Raw genomic sequence first — 21896 nt, 5'->3', positions numbered from 1 at the left:
CTTAGAAGATGGGGACTAATGGACTGGTGGTGGGGGAGTGTGTGCATACAGTAAGCTTGAGGACCATGGAATCAGGAATGTATTGGACAGGGATCCCCAATTCTGACTCCCTCTGGACCAAAAGTGTTCACACTTCCTGTTATCTCTGGAGGCAAAGAGAGACGGTGGGATTACTCCCCCACCTTCCTTCCCCCTGAGTAATATGTCTTGAATTATGCTATCATTTATGGGCCGCTCATGGTTACTTGAAAGTTGTCTGCTGAGGTGATCTGCTAGCATGGTCTGTGCATCCCTATCAAATAAACCACCCTCAGAATTATTTCATGATGGGTACAAAATTCCCAAAGAGAAAACACGGCCAAAAAACTGAGCATGCTGAACAAATGGCTCTTAGCTCCAGAACATTTATGTGGAGTCTTACTTCCTGAGGAATCCATATATTTTGTGTCTGGAGGTTCTCTAAATGGGACCCCTATCTTAATGTGGAGGCATCTGTCATCAACATCTTTGTAGGTAGTGGAAGAGAGAATGAGGACAGAACTTGTGGTGTAACGTATACTAGCACGCTCAGTTGATGTTTGCTTGGCTGATATGCAGACTTCAGCCACTCCTGCATGAAATAAAAGTGAAGTCTGGCATGCTGATTTAAGAAGGTGCAGGAGGCCACATATCTGAAACAAGTTCTCATTGATGTCTTGGATTGAGTTCGCAGGTGGGTTCGTAGGTTTAGTATGGCTTGGAATCTCTCTGGAGGTAGATAAGCCATTGTTCTTGTGGAGTCAAGAATGGTTCCAATGGATTCTATTTTTCCTGTGGGCGTCAGTATTACTTCTCTTCATTTACTTTCAGGCCTGAAATGGCAAACAGATGCAGAGTCTGCCGAATGCAGTCTGTTACTTGCGACTTGCATGAATGAGCCAGTCATCTAGGTAAGGGAAAACTTGGATTCCTAGCTTTTTGAGGTAAGCTGCTATTACTGATAGCCATTTTGTGAAAATCCTGGGTGCTGTCAACAGGTTGAGTGGTAACATACAGTACTGGTAGTCGCAACTGCCCACTTGAAATGTCAGCTATATTCTGTGGGGAGGGTGAATCGCAATAAGAAAATACATGTTGACTGAAGGTCAAGAGCTATGTACCAATTGTTCCAGTGTAGGGATGGAATTATAGTAGCCAGAGTCACAACCCCAAACTTGAGCTTGTGAATTAAAGTGCAGAATAGGCCACCAATCACCTTTCTTTCTGTGAATCTGAAAGTAATGAGAATAAAATCCACTGAGTTCCCTGTCCTATTGAGGAACTTCTTCCACTGCTCTGATAAGAAGTGACCACATCTCTTGATGAAGCCTTCTCTGTAAGAGGGGTCCCTGAATAGGGACAGAGAAGGTGAGTGGGGTGGGGGTGGATATCGAACTGGATGGTATAGCCCACCTCTATAGCTCCAGGACCCATCAATCCATTGTGGTGGTGCTCCAGAACCACAGAAATGAAATAAATGATTCACAGATGGAGACAATATGACTGGAAGATCTGAAGGGATTTGCACTCTGTTACTGACCAAGCAGTCAAATCTGCTGCCTTGATGTTGATGGAGACTGATGAGCAGAAATGGAGGTGGAACCAGATGCCTTCCTTCTGTGCAATGTTTGTCTCTTTCTAGATTGTTCAGGTTGCCTATGCTGCAGGTCAAAGGAGTACCTCTCTTGTGAGTACAGCTTAAAGTGCTTATGCTTAGGTATCAAAGGGTAAACCCTCCTAGGGATCTCAGTGTCGCACGAGTCCTTTAGAAAACGTAAAGCCCTATCTGTTTTTGCATTAATAACTTAATCCTTTGAATGGGTGACCCTCAATTGTTATGTGAACTTTTTTAGGGATCCCTGAGGAGTGGAGCTAGGAAGATCTCCTCTTTGCAACTAAAGTTGCCACCAATCTGCAGGCTGTACCTGAAGTATCAAAGGCTGCCTGGAGGGACATACATGATACAAGATGACCCTCAGTGATGATGGATTTCAATTCTTCCCTATCATCTTGTGAAAGCTCATATATAAATTTGATAGTGGGATCCCACTTAATACAATCATATTTCACTAACAGGTCTTGGTAATTGGTGATTCTTACTTGGAAGTTTTATGTTGAATAATTCTTCTGACTGAACAAGTCTATTTTCTTGGCTCCTTGTCTTTAGGTGTTTATTTATGCTGATTTATGAGCTTTTGTTAACGGCTGCAACCACTAATAAACTCGGTAAGGATTGTGTATAAAACTGCTTATATCCCTGGAAAGGAATCTAACAGTGGTTTGCTCTCTTTGATGTTTGTGCTAGAGAGTCAGGCTTTTAGAGGACATAATGGAATTTCTCATGCTTCCTCTAAGTCTAGAAATGAGTTTGTGTGTGAAACTTGGGTGTATTTTTCATTAAATACCATCTCTTTAATTTTTCACCTTTTTTAAAACCTAGGAAATTAACAAAGTTACTGTAATGTTCAGATGGTGACTTTAATTGCACAAATAAATAAATTCACAATGAATGACCTTTAGAAACCTTAACTTTCTCCCCTTTCATTTCAACAGGGTATTTCAACATATTACCAAATAATAGATGAATATGAATTAGTACCTGGCAAATAGAGTGGCAAGGTGCATGAGGTAATATCTTTTCTTGGACCTGTTTCTATTGGTGAGAGGGACAAGTTTTTGAGCCACTCAGAGCTCTTCTTTGGGTCTGGTGGTCCAAAAGAAGATATTATCTCACCTACCTTATCACTTTAATATCCTGGGACTGACATGGCTACAACTACTCCACATACCTGCTGAAGAGATCAGTATAATGTAATTAGGGATATATTTCTTTTAAAAATCAAAGTTAAAGAAATCTGCAATAATCTGAAATAACAGAATGATATGCAAAAAAAGTCAAATATATGTTTTAAAATAAAACAAAAAAAGGAATTTTGAAGTTAATTTTTTTTATTGAAACCAAATACAAGCATAATAGCTGACCTTCTATGCAAGTCCATTAATCTGCTTTGTTCAGAAGTCTGGACATGACAGATGCAGAATTTCTCACCCAGCATTAGAATTGCAAGAAGTTGCAGTGCTCTCTGAACTCGGTAATAGCTAATTTTCAAGAAACTGGAAAAAAGGTCCTCTTTGGTAGTGCATAAGGACATAAGTAAGAATGGCCATACTCGGTGGGATGAATGGTCCATCTAGCCCAGTATTCTGTCTTCCGAGAGTGGCCAATGCCAGACACTTCAAAGGGGATGAACAGAACAGGACAACTGTCAAGTGATCCATCCCGTTGTCCAGTCCCAGGATTTGGTAGTCAGAGACTTAGGGACACTGAGAGCTTGGGGTTGCATCCCTGACCATTTTGGCTAATAGTCATTTGATGGCCCTCTCCTTTGTGAGTTATGGACGAGAAAACAGAACTTGGACTGAAATTGGGTTGAAACAGAAGCAATTTACATTAGGGGGTTAAATAAGATTTTAATCAGGGTTAACTCCAAATTATTGTCTCTGAATATAGTGAAAAGGAATTGCCTTTTCACTCCCATACTACTCCATCCAGAAAAACTATGAATGAAATTGAATTATTCACACTCATGCTTAAATTGCACATTTCCCTATAACTTTAGATGAAAATATGTAGTATGTTTATTTACTGCATACAAGTGCACAACCAAATGTACAATGGAATAGCTCTTAAGAAATCTCTTGAGGGGTGAAGTAGAACTGTATTCTGGGATACTCTGGAGAAGTCTTAAGACAGGAAAAATCTAGTAATAATTGATTCTTACAATCTTAGTTCACTGTATCCCATATACACATATTTCAATATAATATATTTTTTAATCAAATAGCAAACCATAAATAGCGTGACATTCACTAGTAGAACAAACTGAACCTCTATCAAAAAGGATTTTTTTCAACTTGCTTGTAACTTTGCCAGCTTTGCTTTTTTGGTAGACAATCCCAGGAAAGCAAATAAATGCATGACTATAGCATGATACACTAGTCTATTTAAAAGTTAAAAATATGTCCATGGACCACAGATAACTGCATTAAATGTCTCTTGATGATAGGCATCATCCCTGAAAACAATTATCAGATTTGATCATAAAGCAAAATTTTCCCCCACACTGCAGATTTTAAATCCTAGAGTATCTTTTAAAATGGCACTTATATTAGAATGACGATATATTTTTCACATAGCGTAAGATCAATATATAAAATGGAAAGTAAAAATAAAACAATAGGAAGAAGGAAAGGCTGCAATCCTAAGAAACACAGCTCTTAAAAAGATGCAAACTGGCAGTTTTCAGTATTATATCTTGCTTTTAATGAAAGCAGCTCTTACCTGGGTATGTGATGGGGGTAAGCCTTTTCGGCCATATACTCCAATCAATGCATCTTTCTGAAGGGAGATATTGAATTTCAGAAACTGTGGCTGATCAATGAAGAGCTGTGATCTCCAGAAGATCCCTGGAGGAACCTCTTGTATTGCTCTTCGGCCTATATCGAGTTCTCCAGAATCTATAGTGTTGTTTTCTTGTGCAAATCCCCCTAATTTTACTAAAAAGATTAAAAAAATATTAAGAGATCAAACATTAATACCCACTTGTTGCTCTCAGTCTTCTTTTAAATAAGCTGTCAAATATTTAGACTCCTCTCAGATGAAATGCTACTTGAGAATCTTTCTGAGGATATCAAAGATCCTGAGGAATTCACTCAAGTGGAACTAATAAAACAAAGATTTCACACAAATACCTTCCAAGTCAGAAGGCAATGATTTACCTGAGGTATGTCTATTAAAGAAACTGTTTAGGATCATCCCTCAGTCTTGATTATTATGAACATAATTATCTTGCAAAGTATGTGTCTTGTTATTTCTTAAGGAGGATTAACTATGGTGTTCATCAGTCCTAATAAGCATACAGTCACACTATAAAGTGCAAATTAAGGGGAAACGGATTATACAGCTTTTTCAAAGTGATGCTCATGTAACCAACAAAAACAATCAGCAGAACTGATAAGTGCAATTTTCACTAAATGAAATACAGCATTCCATTTAGACATTCTCTAAAGTATTTTACAAAGTCAATTCAGTTGAAGGAATACAAACAAACAGACCCTTCCCTGTTTAAATTATGGATGGACAGCCAAAAAATTCAGATTCAACTCCCCACAGAGTCCAGAACAGGGATATTGTTCAGTCATTTACAGAGATAGGTTCATGCCTTGACCAATATTACACTAAACTACGGATGCCTGGAAATTTGGTTCAAATAGTCCACCCCAACCCCGCCCTATTTTCTGCTTTAGGGCACTTTCCAAAGCATGCACCAAATCCAGTAGGATACTGAGTGCCCTCAACTCCCACTGAAGTTAACTGGAGTTGTCCTATTAACTAATTAATCTTCAAAGCACCTTGAGAAGTAGACAATTATAGAGTGCTGTTTAACATGAGGCAGAGAGGTTGAATGACTTGTTCAAAGTCACAGAAAATGCTACTGTTAGAACTAGGATTAGAGTTTAGTAGTCCCTGGTTCCCAGCCTTTTGTTTCTATATCTATTGTGTTCTTTATGGCACAAATGTGCTCTCTGCTTACTGCACACTTAATAAAGCACTTTTCACAAACATCAAAATCATGTACATGAAATATAAAAATAAAGAGAGGAAAGGTAAATGATAGTAAACACACAAAACAAATGTTTTATGACTTTTAAGTTTTAAAATAGTTTAAAAATGCAAATTACACAAATAAGAACACATTCTTTTCTGTGTCTGTACAGTGCCCAGCACAATACAGTCTCAACTCCTAAGGCCCTTTGGTATATCACTATTCCTACTACTAGTTCAACAAAGAAAGGATTTAAAAGACAAAGACAAATGTCAGCCACAATCATGACACCCTTATCCCCCTCCCTCAATGCCGCAGATTCTTCTGAACAAGTATAAAATCAGAGCAAGAAAGATGAAAAGAAAGTTGTATAAATACCCAGTGTGCCATGCCACACGATAGGAATGCTCTGCAGAGAGGATGCTGAAAGCTGTGGGGAAACCCTACTGTGGTTCTAACGGTCAGCTGAATGACAAAAAGAAGCCTCTTCACAGATGGTCCTGGCCTCCAGTACTTCTTGGCTCTTGCCTATTCTAAGGTCTGGTCTACACTGGGGTGGTGGGGGGCGCAAAGGGGAGGGGAATCAACTCAAGGCCGGTGCTTTCATTTAGGCGACTTAGGCAGTCACCTAGGGCGCCAGCATTATGGGGGGGGGGTGGCATTTTGCTGGGGGGGCGGCAGGGGGCTCCAGTGGAGCTGCCACCGTCGTGCCTGCAGAGGGTCTGCTTGTCTCGCGGCTCCGGTGGACCTGCCGCAGGCATTTCTGTGGACGGTCCGCTGGTCCCGCGGCTTGGGTGGACCTGCTGCAGGCACGCCTGTGGCAGCTCCACCAGCGCCGCGGACCAGCGGACCCTCCGCGGGAATGCCTGCGGCAGCTCCACTGAAGCCGCGAGACCTGCGCGCAGGGCGGCAAAATGGCCCGGCGCCAGGGATCAACCTAAGATACGCAACTTCAGCTATGAGAATAGCATAGCTAAAGTCAACGTATCTTAGTTTGACTTACCGCGCATCCTCACGGCATGAGGTAGATTGCTGCGGCTCCCCTGTCGACTTTGCTTCTGCCTCTTGCCAAGCTGGAGTTCAGCAGTTGACAGGAGAGCGACCGAGGATCGATTTATCGCGTCTACACTACACGCGATAAATCGATCCCCGATAGATCGATCACTACACGCCTATCTGGCGGGTAGTGTAGACATACCCTAAGAGGAGAAAAGGAATTCTTGCCACTTCCATAGATCTATGCAGGGAAAACTCTGAGGGGAATCTTGCTCAGAGATTTCCTCTCTCCTGGCTTCCCTTCTGTGGATTTTTCTGAGGAAAGGATGAGATCTGGCTCACAAGACCAACCATGTGAAGGCATAGTACAGGTAAGGCATGAAGGTTTTAACGGGGGAAGTTTCCCACCAGTTGCAACCAGGAAGGCAGAGATCACCAAAGCCAACGGAAAAAGAGTGGTGGAGACAGGGCTGATGCTGGAGGAACTTGACCTGTGGCTAAATAACCAAATGGTGTGAGAAGTCATAGACTGACTTGCTAGTGTCCATGAACTGAATACCAATATACCTGGTTGGCATTGATATGACACACCATAGAAGGATCTGATGCTGAAGTGCATAAACTTTCAGCCAAAGCACTTGATATCAAAATAGCCAGTATCGGACTTTAGAAGTTCAAAGGAGATGTTACTGGGGCACACAACAACATCTCAGCACTAGACTCTAGAGCTCTGAGTACAGAAGCATGGTAGACACCAGAGAACAAAGAGGCCCTTGACTCCAGATGCAAAAGCAGAAATGGCAACTCATTGGCCATTGTACCAGGAATTTGTGGGTGCCAACAATGAATAGAGATTGCTCCTGAATTAAGGAGATGTTGAAGCACTATCAAAAGGTGTAGAACAAGGACTTACATAGCTATGTTTCAGTGGTAGTGATGTCACTGAAAATGTTTAACCTGGAGGATCATCAAACCAATTAATGTTCAGTTTTTCAACTTGAAGAGACTGTGGAACACCTGATCTTGAAGAATCCAGATATATCTATTTATACACTAATGAGGCCAAAAATGAACCCTCTCTATCCTTCTACTTAGCAATTTTTGACAACACACACATTCTACTCCAACACATTTAACTGCTTGGTTCCTACCACCTTCTCCAACTTTAGGCATGTTAAGTCTTATAAATTCACACACTGATGTCTGGTAATCACGAAATAATCAGCACTTATTTGCAGAACTGATCAGCAACTTTCACAATGACTACATTGAGAATATCAACAATCTCCTGTGAAGACTGAAATATAAGATGAACTAGCAAGCTTTTTACACTTTATCAGATGTCCTGCCCACCCTTTCTGAAGTTTCCACATTTTAGCAAACCAATTCCACCTAGCAGATAACTCCATGCATTCCATTTACTCCACCAAAAAATAGGAATCAATTGCACCCACTAGCCACATCCCTCTCGCTCCACAGTAATCAAATCCCTCTCTCAATCATTATTGACTCTACTCACTTCTCTCCCCAGGAATGGGGCTTCTATATGGTTCTCTGAATTTCCTATTGTTTCTTAACAGGCATAGAAAGATTCTTGATGTAACGTTTTAAGATAGATGAAGTTATCATCTGCAGATGGAGATTAGACCGTAATGTCTCATTTCAAAATATTTAAAATATACATCATGTTCTTTTATATAATTCAGAGTGACAGAAATTCAGAATATATAAACACCTGAAAATACCTGGAAATTCTTCTCTTCCAGTCTCCCCCAATTCCCTCCCCACCCCTAAACAAAACAAAATGCAAAATAAATAACAATTCAGAAAGAACACTTCTCCCAGGAAAAGCTATTTTTTCTCCATAACCTATTATCTACAGCTATTTATATAGAGATTTATATATAGGCACCTTAAACAGAATACTATAAACCAAAATATTGGTAAACTCTATTTCTAATTCTTAAGATTATGTTGTACAAAAATCTCAACTAAATAAATATTTAGTAGGCTCTACTAAGTATTTACACAAGAAAAATGAATCACATGTATTGTCAGACTACTTTCCAAATTTACATGAATTCAAAAAAATACTATTAGAATATTTACCAAATACCTAACACCTTGGTTAATCTAGGAAAGAATTGCTTAAAATATATGTCCACAATGCAGAATAAAATGAAGTAAAACATTAAGAGACTAATAGTGACTGTTGTGGAGTGTAACTGATAATATAATTCCAAGTCTTTCATAGGCAACACTAATTAGAATACTGGGAAGCAAGGTTAGATTTATAACCAATCAATAGCACATCTGCCAGTTCCGTGGCATAACCTTGGATTCATACCACCTACTAGGAAACGTCTGAGATGACACTGTACAGCCTTCTACAAATAACCACATGTCATAACTTAACGCTGCTGGTAAACTCCACAGATATCACACCCAAGTGAAATCAAAACTGTCCTTGCAAATGTACCTTTCTAGAAAAATCAATATAGCATCTAATTAAGAAACTATTACATTTCATTAACATGATGTACTGTAAACAATATCAATAAAAGCTCAATATAGATGCAAGCCAGTTATAGTATTTTAATTCATATATAATTTTTTAGCTGATTTCAAATTTTCTAATACCCTGTTGTATACAACTTTAAATATGATTTCTGAGTGGAAATGGTACATTAAGAGAAATGAGCTAAAATAAAAAAAAATGCATGTTCTTCATTTTATAATCAAGAAAGCAGAAACAATTTCAAGTTATTTTTGCTTTATGTAGTTTTCTATTACACATGTAAAATGATGCCCACCAGCATATGGTAAGGAATATGCCCAATTCTTAGAGCAAAATGATTAAAGCTAGGACTCCTATATTGCATGCTCAGCTCTGACAATTACTGTGTTACGTAACCTCTCCATGCCTTTTTTCACCTATATGTCAAATGAATATCGTATCTACCTTCCTCACACGTGTCTGTGCAGGACTGTGAATTGTTTGTAATGCACCTTAAAGTTCTTAAATAAAATTAAACAAGTTCATTTAAAAACCCTACTCCTTTGTCATTTGAAATCTTCATTTTTATGCCACCTAATGCAGTACCACATTGTGCCTGGGTGAGTGAGTGGTATGTTGTCTGTATCTCATCAGTAATATACGGAAAGTCACCTGAAAAAGCTTTTAGAAAAGACTGTTCATAGAATCTAGTTTTGTTTGACAAAATGTAAGGATGATTTAATATGTTTTTATTGTTGACTAATAACTAGATCTGATTTCTACATGAACAATAGTCAAATTTACTTTGGAGGTGAGAAAGTGGTATTTTACAAATTAAGTTCTGCTAATCTGCAGTGTCTGTACCTTTGACTGGTGAGATAATAGTTAGCAGTTACACCACTAAGGGCCGTGCTGTCCTCCTGACCTAAGCAGGAATAGGACTGATCAGAGTTTAGATAAAAGCCCTCCAAGGAAAACTCATGTGCAGTAAGAAACAGAACTGCGAATTCAGTAGGAGGCCCTCTTGACCCTGAAGCAGAGCTTCAGCATGTAATTAGGGCAGTGATTCCCAACTGATGGCTGGCCCAGACCTGGACCCCGGAGCTTCTAGTGTTGGGCAGCTGCCCCAATCCCCGCCATGCAGGGTTGGCCGGCTGCCCAGATCGGGACCCAAGAGCCAACCGGCTACCCTAGACTCCGTGGGGCTGGGCAGCTGCCCATTGCTCATGGGGCTGGGCAGCTGCCCTGGAAACCGCCATGTGGGGCGGCCAGCTACCTTGGACCCCCACCACCATGCAGAGCGGGCTGGGGCAGTTGCCCACACTGGACCCCTGCCGCATAGCTGTCCCAGACCCCATGGGGCCAGCCAGCTGCCCAGGACCCCGCCATGCGGGGTAGGGTGGCTGCCTCTGACACCAGCGCTTGCGGAGCTAATTGGCCCCTGTGTTGAGAACTGCTGCATTAGGGAATGCTGTACTGTGGGATATGTAGCTTTTTGGGTGATTAGCAAATCTAAGGCACTGATCATTTGTTCACTAAATATAATGCAAATTTTCAAGAGTGAGTATGTTAGCCCTGGTGCCCTGGCTAAATTCCACACTCAGTAATTATATTCCACCTACTTAATATTCCCTTAAAACGGAGGCTGTATTGTCTTTCTTTCATGTAGCGTTGATGTATGCTGTTAAATGACTAAATCTACAGGTGGTAGAATTTCAGTAGTGGATGAAGCAAAGCTATACTGAATTCACAGGATCCGGAGATCTCTAGAAGTAACAAAAATGTGAGTCACTATAATTCGATAGCTCATGCAACTCCTTATTATCTCTAAAGGAAAGGAGTTGTGCTCAAAGTCTTTGATTATGCCCAAAAATGCAAATGACAATGAGAAAAATGTTTTATATAAAAAACAGTATTGGCTAGTCCCAGCTGAAGAATGCAGCAGTAGAAACCACTGCCATAGCATATATATTCATTAACAATACAATAACTTCTTTCTATTCCTTGCAACAAGTAAGAAGCCATCCATATAAGGATAGAGATAATGGATACCAACTACAAGTCAAAGACACTAGGCAAAAAGAAAGGAGAAAAGAAAGAAGCACGGTGAGCCCTACTAGATAGGCTTCACAATTCTAAAGGATGACAGAAAGAGGGAACTGAGCTATGTCACTTCTATAATTTGGAGTTGTGATTTCTTGAAAAAGTTTCAGGATGGCAAATGCAGGCAAAGACTTCCTCCTCCTCAGTGATGAGGAGATCAGTTGCACCTTGTGAAGGGGAAAATGGATTTTTTTTTTTTGGTAATGAAGCAAACACCATTGAAATCAAGTTTTCCATTCAAAATATGACTGCCAACCCTCCAGGACTGGCCTGGAGTCTCCAGGAATTAATCTTTAATTAAAGATTATGTCATGCTGTCATAAATAGATAGGTAAGGTAAGGGTTAAGTTTCTTTTATCTGGAAAGGGTAACCAAACACCTGACCAGAGGGCCAATCAGAGAACTGGATTGTTTAAAGTCAGGGGCGGGAATTTGTATACTCAGGTCTTGGTTGTTCTCGGCTGTGAGTAAACAAGGTTTTCCTCCTAACTCCCCAATTATTTTTCCAAAATTAAATTTAATACCAAACATCTTGTGAGTAAAGGAAACCCAAGCAATTCGGCGTATATGGAGCTTTGTGTTGTACGAATAGATGTGGGATTGGCTGTTTCTTTTGTTGTGTTTCTCGATGAGGAGTTAACAAGCTTTCTCCTAACTGCATCTTATCTCAAGTTTCTTCTTACACCAAAATCTGTGATACAAAAGGAACCCCAAAGCAATTCGCCTATGAGGAGCTTTGTGTTGTATTTAATGTTTTGGATTGTTGGACTGGTTAATTGGCTATCTTTAAATCAGATTGTTTATTCATATTTTCTTAATAAGCAAGAGCCTGTATTGAGTTTCTTAATGCAAGATTATGTTTTATATTTTCTTTCTTTTTTTGCTATAAAGTTCCTTTATAAACCTTGTGAAGTTTTTTCTAGTGAGCAGAGGGGGAGGGAAAGCCCAAACTCCGGTCTCACTCCTATTGTCCCAGGGCGGGAATAGGCTATAGGACAAAGGGAGGGGAATGTTTCTTGTGTGAGCTGACCTAGTAAAATACCTAGCCCCGGGGAAGCTGAATGCTTTCTCCGTTTACTTCAAGGAGTAAGCATAGCAATTGCACGGCTACCCAGAAAGGGGGAGAAGCTGGGACAGGAGAGAGGAGAGACCCAGGGCTCTGGGTGCTGTGGGGTCCCCAGGGAAAGTGAGGTGACTCGGGGGGCATACTAGGACGCCCAATAGTCCTAGTTGGTGGCAGCAAGAATATCCAAGCTGGTAGTGAGCTTGGGGGAGTTTCAGGTAAGCCCCCAAATTTTGGACGCAAAAGTCCAGGTTTGGGACAGGACCAGAGTTTGGACGCTAAAGTCCAGGTCTGGGACAGGTGGCTATTACTACACATGCAAAGAAACCTCCAGGAATACGTCCAACCAAAACTGGCAACCCTAATTCAAAAACTATTGATTTTAAAGCCTCCGTTAGCAAAAGGTGTCCAGACTTTTAAAAGTTTAGAGACTCTTAAAGGGCAACATGAAAAAAAGACTGATAAAATGTAATCTCTTTATATGGTTTGTATTTTAAAAGCTCCCACAACAAAATTAATATAGAAGTTTGACATGACATTATATATTAGCTGATTGAGGAAGAGTCAATAACATACCCTAGATGCACTGGGGAAACAGAAGAATGTACCACACATGACTTACTAAACTTCAGGCAGAAGTAAAAATAAAACCTGAATTATATAGAGGGGAAAAAATTATGTTGTTGATAGCAAGGTCATCACACCATTTGCAGCGCACACATTAATGCATTCACTCTTGCCAAGCTGTCCCTTACACAGAAATTACCACACAGAAGAGGATTAAAAAATCAGCAAGTTCCTCTTCACAGAGTTTTGTCTCCATTTGTTCAGGAGTACAGTTTGCTTCCCTGAAGAACAAAGAGGGGTTTTGGTCTTGAAACTACCCAGATCTAATGGAGACCATCAAGACTAGAGTCAGTATATGGAAGGCCTATTCTTCTGGACTAGCTCCTCCAGTCATCTCCGGCTCCCTGACATTGTGGCTCTAACAACAGCCATGGTTCCAGAGAATCCCCATCTACCTACAATCAGAACTCCCCTAAGCAGGGCTTCCAAACTTTGGAAGGGGAAAGCAGGTAACTTAGTACTAATAGGACTACATCAGTTTATCTAAAAGAGATTCAAAGCGTTGATGCGATGCAATGACATCTCCACATCTCTTACATCCAATCCAATTGAAATGCCTTTTCTTCTCTAGCTGCACAGGCCAAACTCTGCAGGCCCACAGGTTAAGCCTATGAGAACTGCCAGTAGGGTGGCACTGCCCCTTTCTATATCTGTAGGTCAGAATCCACTGGATCCCATTACCTCCATCCATGTGGTGGGAGAGATGATGTGGTCCATTACAATCTGAATAAAACTTTAATTGTTTACCTCTACTGTACAATATTTTTTAATACTGCGTTTTTTTAAACAGCTTTATAATTTCATTAGATCTACATGATTATGGTGGAAAAAGAATAGGAGGAAGTGATGTAAGTAGAATACAACTTCAAGGAAAGGAAATGTTACCAAAGAAATGGAATAAAGTTATTGTCTCACTTACCATTTTCGCCAGAAGGTAACGATACAGTGTTTGTTGGCATGGTATCAGAATTCACCTTTCCATTCTCAAATGTGTCATCTTCAGTCTGTTGTAACTGCCAGTTGAGGCCAAAGAGATGCATTGCTGGTGATAAAGAACACATTTTTTTAAGGAGTTTGGTGTTTTTAACTGCACTGTCAAGTGATAAATACATTTATAACAACTCACTTTAATAATGACATTTCCATGTTTTTATGACAATAGCAAGTTGTGTATTAAAATATACAACAATAGGAACAAGCATTTACAGTCTAATTATTCAACTACAGTTTATGCTGTAGCACAAAGCAATTATTGTATGTGCAGTTCAGTAATACAGCAGTATCAGTGAATATAACCAGCAATAAGCGCCATTAAGGAACAATACTGTGCCTCTGTGTCTCACACTCAATTTAATTGCACACTTTATGCTCTCGCACTCTCATCCTGACTCTTGCACTACTCTGTCAAGAGATAAAAGACAAAAGTCTGTGCCCCTTTTCCTTTCCATCTCTAAATCTTCAGTATAGAGAAATCACTTCATTTTAAAAATTAGGCTGCCCAAATGAGTTCCTAAAATAAATAATTCTGTTCCCAACAGCCAAGCAGGAGGAACCAAAGATAACAAGCAGCAGAGAGGAAGCATGGTCCAGATGTTAGGGCACTAGCTTGGGGACTCACATGATCTGTGTTCACTTCCCTGATCTATCATAGACTTCCTGTGCAACCTTGGGCAAGTCACTTAGTCTGTCCCCACCTCCTTCTATAAAATGGGGCTATAGTATTTCCCTATCTCAGCAGAATGGGATAAGGTTAAATATTGTGAGGTGCTTAGCTACTACAGTAATGAAGACCATATAGCAGGGGTAGGCAACCTATGGCATATGTGCCGAAGGCGGCACACAAGCTGATTTTCAGTGGCACTCACACTGCCTAGGTCCTGGCCACCAGTCTAGGAGGCTCTGCATTTTAATTTAATTTTAAATGAAGCTTCTTAAACATTTTGAAACCTTATTTACTTTACATACAACAATCGTTTAGTTATTTTTAAAGACTTATAGAAAGAGACCTTCTAAAAACGTTAAAATGTATTACTGGCACGCGAAACCTTAAATTGGAGTGAATAAATGAAGACTCGGCACACCACTTCTGAAAGGCTGCCAACCCCTGCCATATAGTATTTGAGACAGTACATTAGAGGTATTCCATTCTCCCTTCCTCCCCGTTTTTTTTTGGTAAAAATTGCAAGAACATAAGAATGGCCATAATAGGTCAGACCAAAGGTCCATCTAGCCCAGTATCCTGCCAGATGCCCCAGAGGAAATGAACAGAACAGGTAATCATCAAGTGATCCATCCCCTTTCACCCATTCCCACCTTCTGACAAACAGAGGCTAGGGACACCATCCTTGCCAATTCTGGTTAATAGTCATTGATGGACCTAATTTCCACAAATTTATCTAGTTCTTTTTTTGAACCCTGTTACGGTCCTGGCTTTCACAACATCCTCTGGCAAGGAGTTCCACAGGTTGACTGTGCGTTGTGTGAAAAAATACTTCCTTTTGTTTGTTTTAAACCTGCTGCCTATTAATTTCATTCGGTGAGTTCTAATTCCTGTGTTATGAGAAGGAGTAAATAACAGTTCCTTATTTACTTTCTCCACATCGGTCATGATTTATAGACCTCTATCATATCCCCCCTTAGTTGTCTTTTTTCCAAGATCAAGTTAAACTGAATAACTATTTACAGAGTAGTTAGTACAGATTTATCTCTGGTATCATTGGGCATTATTAATTAATCCCATTGTATAGAGCTTCAAAGCAGAAAACTGATTTACACTAAAATTATTTTAATGTCATATGAAATGTTCTCAAGCTTCTTAATATTTATGGTTTGTTTTTTCCCTAATCTTCCACACCATCCAAGCCTGATTTTATTTTCGACACTGTACACTAGCTTTGTAGCCCATAGTTTTGCAGCAGATGTTATCTATAAAGCACTATTCCCAGAGCAGAGATTGTCAATGATGCTGGTGCACCAAAGTGTTTTTGTAAAATACATTGTAATAATGTAGGTTTAATTTTTTAAAAAACTATTAATATAAAAATATTAAAAAGTTAAATCATTAGGTCTCATTCCTTCTCTTCTTCCTCCCTCTCTCTCTCTCTCACGTCATTGTTACAGTCAATCTCATTTATCACTTCTGCACTTAGGGCACAGAACTTCATCCCATTTGGTTCAGTTTTTGATTCCTCAATCTGTCTGTACTGACTCTGGGCCTGATCATGTAGTCCTTACTCAAGATTAGGCCCTCTGTAGGATTAAACCCTCCATCAGTGCCTTGTGTGTAAAACAAACAAACTACCTTTATTACTGAACCCAATTACTGAAAAATATTCTCTTTGTTCCAAGTCTCTGACTCCGCTATCACTCTCCTTTTTCAGACCTTAAGTTGGGCTGTTGAGGCCTGAAATCGTAGTGATCCTTGACACTCAAACCTTACTTCTTCTCTCTCTTCCACCTCCCTTTTGTCTATAAATATGCCCATCATCTTTGCCTGAAAATTGTCAGAATTGGCCCTTATTTTGACCCTGAGCTGAAATTCTTCATTATATCTTAAATATGGTTCCTCTTTGATTTCTGCACCTCTTTTAAATATGGTCTTGCTAAATCCCTAGGGCCAATTATTTTGGCAATTATCCTTGTTCATTTCACTGGCTTCAATGGGGTTAAAGTAGCGTAAACAGAACATAATTTAAAGGGGGATCTAAAACACTTCAAGATCCCAAATGCTCCAACTAGACTACTCCACTACTCCAGTTAATAGGACTAAATTAGCTCCAACCTCTGCCACCTTTACTGGCTTCTTGTCATTCTCTGAATGTGTTTTCTGTTTGGAGAAGAGAGTATAATTTAGTATGGGCTAGGATATAATATTACAATCTGCCCTGAGTAAGAAGCAGTGCATAGATGCTTCATTTTCTCTGATCCACCTTACCACTCTGTTCCAATTTTAGCTGATTGCACCCCTTGCATCTCAACAATGAAAATCTTAGCACTTTCCCTCATCCAACTGGAACTCTCTCCCTTCCCCATAACAATTAAAGAGGTGATTAAGTTCTGAAGTGAAACAGACCTTTTCTGAGGAACATAAAAGGGATGCAAAATCAAGATTGTAATAGAAAGCTAGTCATCCATCTCTCCACATAGCAAATTTGGGGTTTGATTGGTTTGTCCCGGGGTTCATATGGGTGGAAACAGGAAAGGTACAGGAGACTGATAGCAGGTTACTAATGTAATTTATCAGCCACTGGGATCCTAGAACTTCAGAGATTTAAAACTCAGTAGGATTTACTGGCAAGCAACTAAAAGGAAAACAAAGTTTGTACTGAGACACCAGTGTATGTAAAATGAATAGATAAAGTTATCAAGTGACTGGGGGGGGGGGGGGGAGAAGGGGTACATTACAGTTGCCAAAAGTTGGAAATTGGTATGTTTTGGGAAGATATATTCATTCTTTATGGGAATGATCTGTGCATATGCAGTAAACAGACAGGAAACCAGAGATGTATTCACTCCTCAGGACAAAAATTTCAAAGGGCCTCAATCCTTTTTCTATGTGTATGCATGCATCTTCAGTCACACATTTTCATTTATTTATTTCCGAAGCACTATAATTTGTGTACTCAAGCGACAGAATGTACATATGCAAAATCCACTGGGACAAACTAGGTTTTTGTATGGAAAGTCTATCAACTGTACATGCAAGTGACACTGCTCAAAAATGCATGTGAAAAGTGCTGAACTTGCAAAGTTGCTTGCACATAAACCAATGCTAGATTTAAAAATGTTGGCCCGGCAACAACAAAAAGTGAAATAGGCAGCTAGAACTCTGATCAATGTCTGGAGCGGAGATCTCTGAAGAAAACCCCAAATGCTGTTGAAAGTAGCAGCAGTAATTCAATGGGTGGCACTTTCACTATGGTACTGGTAATGGACCAATTCTCCAGTATTGGGTTAGAAAGCACTTTGCTGTTGGAGATGATGTCTTTCAGATGAGAGGGCTGTCCAGAGGTCCAAGGCTCAATAGAGGATGAGAGGGTGGGAAGTGAGCAGCATGGGGAAGGAGTCAGTGAGCATACTGTTCCCCCAACCTGTCCCTGGGCTGACCAGGGAGGAAAAAGTAATACTGCCTGGGTAGTGGGAGAACACTGGAAACCTAGAAATGGTGGCTCTGTGGTCTCTTGGGAACAATTTTATGGCATGTTCTGAAAGGGGAAGTGACTAAATGAAGTGGTGAAATGTGGCCAGAGGAACCTAGTAGTGCTTGCCTCTCCCATGAGTTTTACTTCTGCAGATCTGCTATATGATAAAATTCCACTTTTCAGCATTGAACTTTATCATCACTGACTGCTATTGCTGTATATATCCGGGTGATTGCAAGTTGAGGTGTATAAATTGCTTTCCTAGAATTAAATGGAATATATATATATATATACACACACACACACACACACACACACACACACACACACTCACACACACCTGTGTAAAAGAAAAAAGACTGTTTATATTTTCAAACCAATGTGAAAAGATTAAAATGCACACCAAGTAAATTGCAATTACTACTCAGTGTTGCTGAGGCATTATTTTCCATTAATCTCCCTGTTGACAATATATTTTAAAATGAAACATTTGAAAACTGAAGTTTAAAAAAAATTATTTACCATGTGTTTTTCTTTGCAGCTACAATTAGAATGTGAACCTTTTTAAGGACCTAGAGTGGGCTGGACATAGTTCCGCTCAAAAATTACTTTAGATCTTCAGCATATAGTTCCCTGTTTGGCAAGAGACAGGGGTGAAATAACCCCCTTCATTTACAATCTGATTTGCATTCATTTGCTATCCAGAAAAAATATGCTTTTCAGACGTATACTTTATTGTAGATCAAAAAAATAATTAATTAAACATAAGTGAAATTATCAAAGCACAAGTTCTTCATATGTTATTGTCTTTTCTCAAGTCATCACAAAGCCAGTTTTGGATGTGTAAAATCCAAGCAACTTGATGGAGCAGTTTATGCTGTTTGGCCTCATCTGAAGGTAGCCAATAAGATGCATACTTTTTTTTTTTTTTTTTTTAAAGAGTGGCTGAACCTTTACATCTAAAAGCTGTACATTTATAAATGAAATTTCATTGCATGATCACATGGAAACTTGCCGTCTACTGAGATCTCTCCATATAATAGCTGGAAAAGTTGTGCTCTCTATCCTTATATTTTTGAGTGGATTTGACCCATCCATTAATTTTGCAGTTTTATCTGTGAAAAAATCTAATATTGATCCCATATTCTCCATTTTCTGTAAAACATGTTCATAAAACAATCTGTGCAAAACACATCACAAAGGATATTGCTTAGAGAGAATGTGGCAACAAAGATACGTCAGGCAGATTTTATGGATGAGATTTCTTTGTTTTGGCCTCTAACCAGACATGATTATATGATATTTTTACACATTCTATATTATTTATTTCCACACTTGTTATGGGTGAATGATAGTCTCTGTATTTTTTCTTGTTGTTCACTAAAAATGGAATGCATAATCTGTATTTCTCAAAAAATACACATATGGCTGATGTCACATTTTATTTTACAGGTCAACTATTTTCCTGCAATAACAATGATCATCTTATCAACTGTCAATGGCATTATAATCAAGGTTAGACTGCAACCCTAGGTTTCCAATAACCAGGCCTAAAGAACATTACTCAGTAAACAATTACGAGTAATTTATCTGATATTCATTCTGTTTTCATATTTTGCCTTTATTCTAAATACTCCAATATTACCCAGGATTCTCCATTGAGTAATACTCTTTAAGATGATATGTTCAGGCCCTGGAATTTCAACTGAACATTGATTATTTACACTTGTGATGAATGAACCTTAGAAAGTATAGAGTTTCACTTCAGTTAAGCCAGCCTTGCAAAATTATATTTGCCCTCAAATGAATACTTTATTTATTCATATTAATTTTAATTACAATTATTACTGTTATTTCATAGAAGATGAAAAATGATGTCATTTGTTTTCATCATTGTGTTAAGGGAGGGATAAGTATATTAGTATATTTGGCAAATGTTCATAACAGTTTTTACAAGGCTGAGTTAACTGTTGGTTGCTTACTTACACAATTTTTCAGCTCTCCCTGTTCACTCCTCTCTCAACTTTTTACTCCTTCCTCCAGAATGATCTTCCTCCCTTCCCTCGAACCCCTGACAACTCTCTTCTTGGGCAAGGATGAGGCTCACGTTCATTCTTATCTTTTTTTATGCCATTTCCCTCAACTCTATTAAAAATCTTTTCCAAAGCCACATCAATCATTGCAGCACTCACAAAAAGCAATCTGTTTATAGAAAAGAAATACTAAGTAAATTACACTGTCATTATATTGTCTGAGCATCTATTGGATATGTCTAATTTATATGAGTGCATCACAAAAAGGGTGCAAATTTGGCTTTTTATTGTTTAAGAGCTTTAAGGTTTAAACTTCAAAAAATTCTTAAGGAATAGCAAAACTTCAAATTTAAGTATCTAGGCTATAAGAATAATAATGAAATGATTCAGTACATTGAAAGGTACTGTAGGATCAGCTGACAATCTACTTGCATGTTGATGGCAGAGAAATGTGCAATCTGTGAAAAGATTTAAGAAACCAAACAGAACAGAGTCAAATAAAGGTCAAATTAATATAATGTTCAAATGACACTCTGAGCTGGTGTTTTACAGTTTATAGTGAAACCTTGTGCTGTGTATTTCAATCTCATGAATGAGTAAAACACATCAAAAGCTTTTTATGTTCCATATTAAGAGTGACAGAATTTTATAGTAAACATGCAATAAGGAGAAATGTAATAAGCTTTAATAAAGGATGATAATAAGGTATGATAAGAATTTTTGGAATGTCACCAGCTCAGGAATGTAAGATGAAAGCATTTGCATGTAAAGATTGTAGTTTGTTATTCGGATCCCCACAGGGCTAAACTGTGATTCGAATTACATATTTTTCCATAAATTAGCGTTTGTTTCGAATTTCCTGCTGAGTTCACATGCAAGTTGATTGAAAGTGCAAGTCAATATATAGATTTTCTAATCCATTGCTGTTTGTTACGTATTATGCTATTACAACCATCTACATGTAGATCAAATGTAGGTCACTGGGGTCCATGCAAAATAACCTGTGGCCCCTCTGGAAAGATTTTCAAAGCGGTTATCCCTATGCTAGATAATTATCACTTACCTATTCTCAACGCATGTTTGCTTCGATACATAACAAGTCAAACACTTGAATCAAACTTGCACACAAAACCATACAGTTTGTTTAATAACACATATAATGCTATTTGCAGTATTGTTATAGCCATGTTGGTCCCAAGATATTAGAGAGACAAGATGAGTGAGGCAATATCTTTTATTGGAACAACTTCTGTTGGTGAAAGAGATATGTTTCCAAGGTACACACAGCTGAAGAAGAGCTCTGAGTAGCTTGAAAACTTGTCTCTCTCACCAAAAGAAGTTGGTCATTAAAAGATATTACCTCACCCACATTGTCTCTGTTAATACAGTGCTATGGCAGAGACACTGCCAACCCAAGGAGCAGCACATAGCTTCATCTCTTTGATTTCAAGCATCCTCCAACACACTCCTCTGCCCTTCTACAGCCTAGCTCAACTCCCTGCTCCGTTACCCTGGTGCAACATGGGGAGTCAAGACAGGATGAGAGCTCAGGCAGATTAAGGTTTCCTGGGGCTTGGGGCCAGAGCAAGTGGGAGGCCCCACTCCACTCCTTCCTCTGTTGGCCCCGCCCCATCCCACCCCTTCTGTTGTGGCCCTTCCCACAGCCCCACCCCTTTCTGTCTCTTCCCCGGGGCCTGACATGTTCCACCTTGCCATGAGTCCCGCCCCATTCTGCTACCCCCACTGCAACCCTGCAATTCCTTTTGCTCTTTTCTGCCTCCCCACACTGCGGCGACAAGACTGGAGAAGCTC

The 21896-nt window shown here is 39.4% G+C and overlaps 1 protein-coding gene across 13 annotated transcripts in view; it reads right to left on the bottom strand.

The window, feature by feature from the left end:
• Positions 1-21896, bottom strand: part of TENM3 (teneurin transmembrane protein 3) — a 704125-nt gene that overhangs the window by 126788 nt on the left and 555441 nt on the right. For all 13 annotated transcript variants that reach the window (XM_032780127.1, XM_075066391.1, XM_032780134.1 and 10 more), the window contains 2 exons: positions 13830-13952; positions 4361-4575 (listed from right to left, as the gene is read on the bottom strand). In XM_032780127.1, coding sequence (XP_032636018.1) covers positions 4361-4575; positions 13830-13952 — 338 coding nt within the window. The remainder of the gene's footprint in view (positions 1-4360; positions 4576-13829; positions 13953-21896) is intronic.

Source organism: Chelonoidis abingdonii, chromosome 5 (assembly GCF_003597395.2).
Source record: "Chelonoidis abingdonii isolate Lonesome George chromosome 5, CheloAbing_2.0, whole genome shotgun sequence".
NCBI lineage: Eukaryota > Metazoa > Chordata > Testudines > Testudinidae > Chelonoidis > Chelonoidis abingdonii.
The sequence above is the reverse complement of the archived record's forward strand: the minus strand, read 5'-3'. Positions and strand labels throughout refer to the sequence as shown.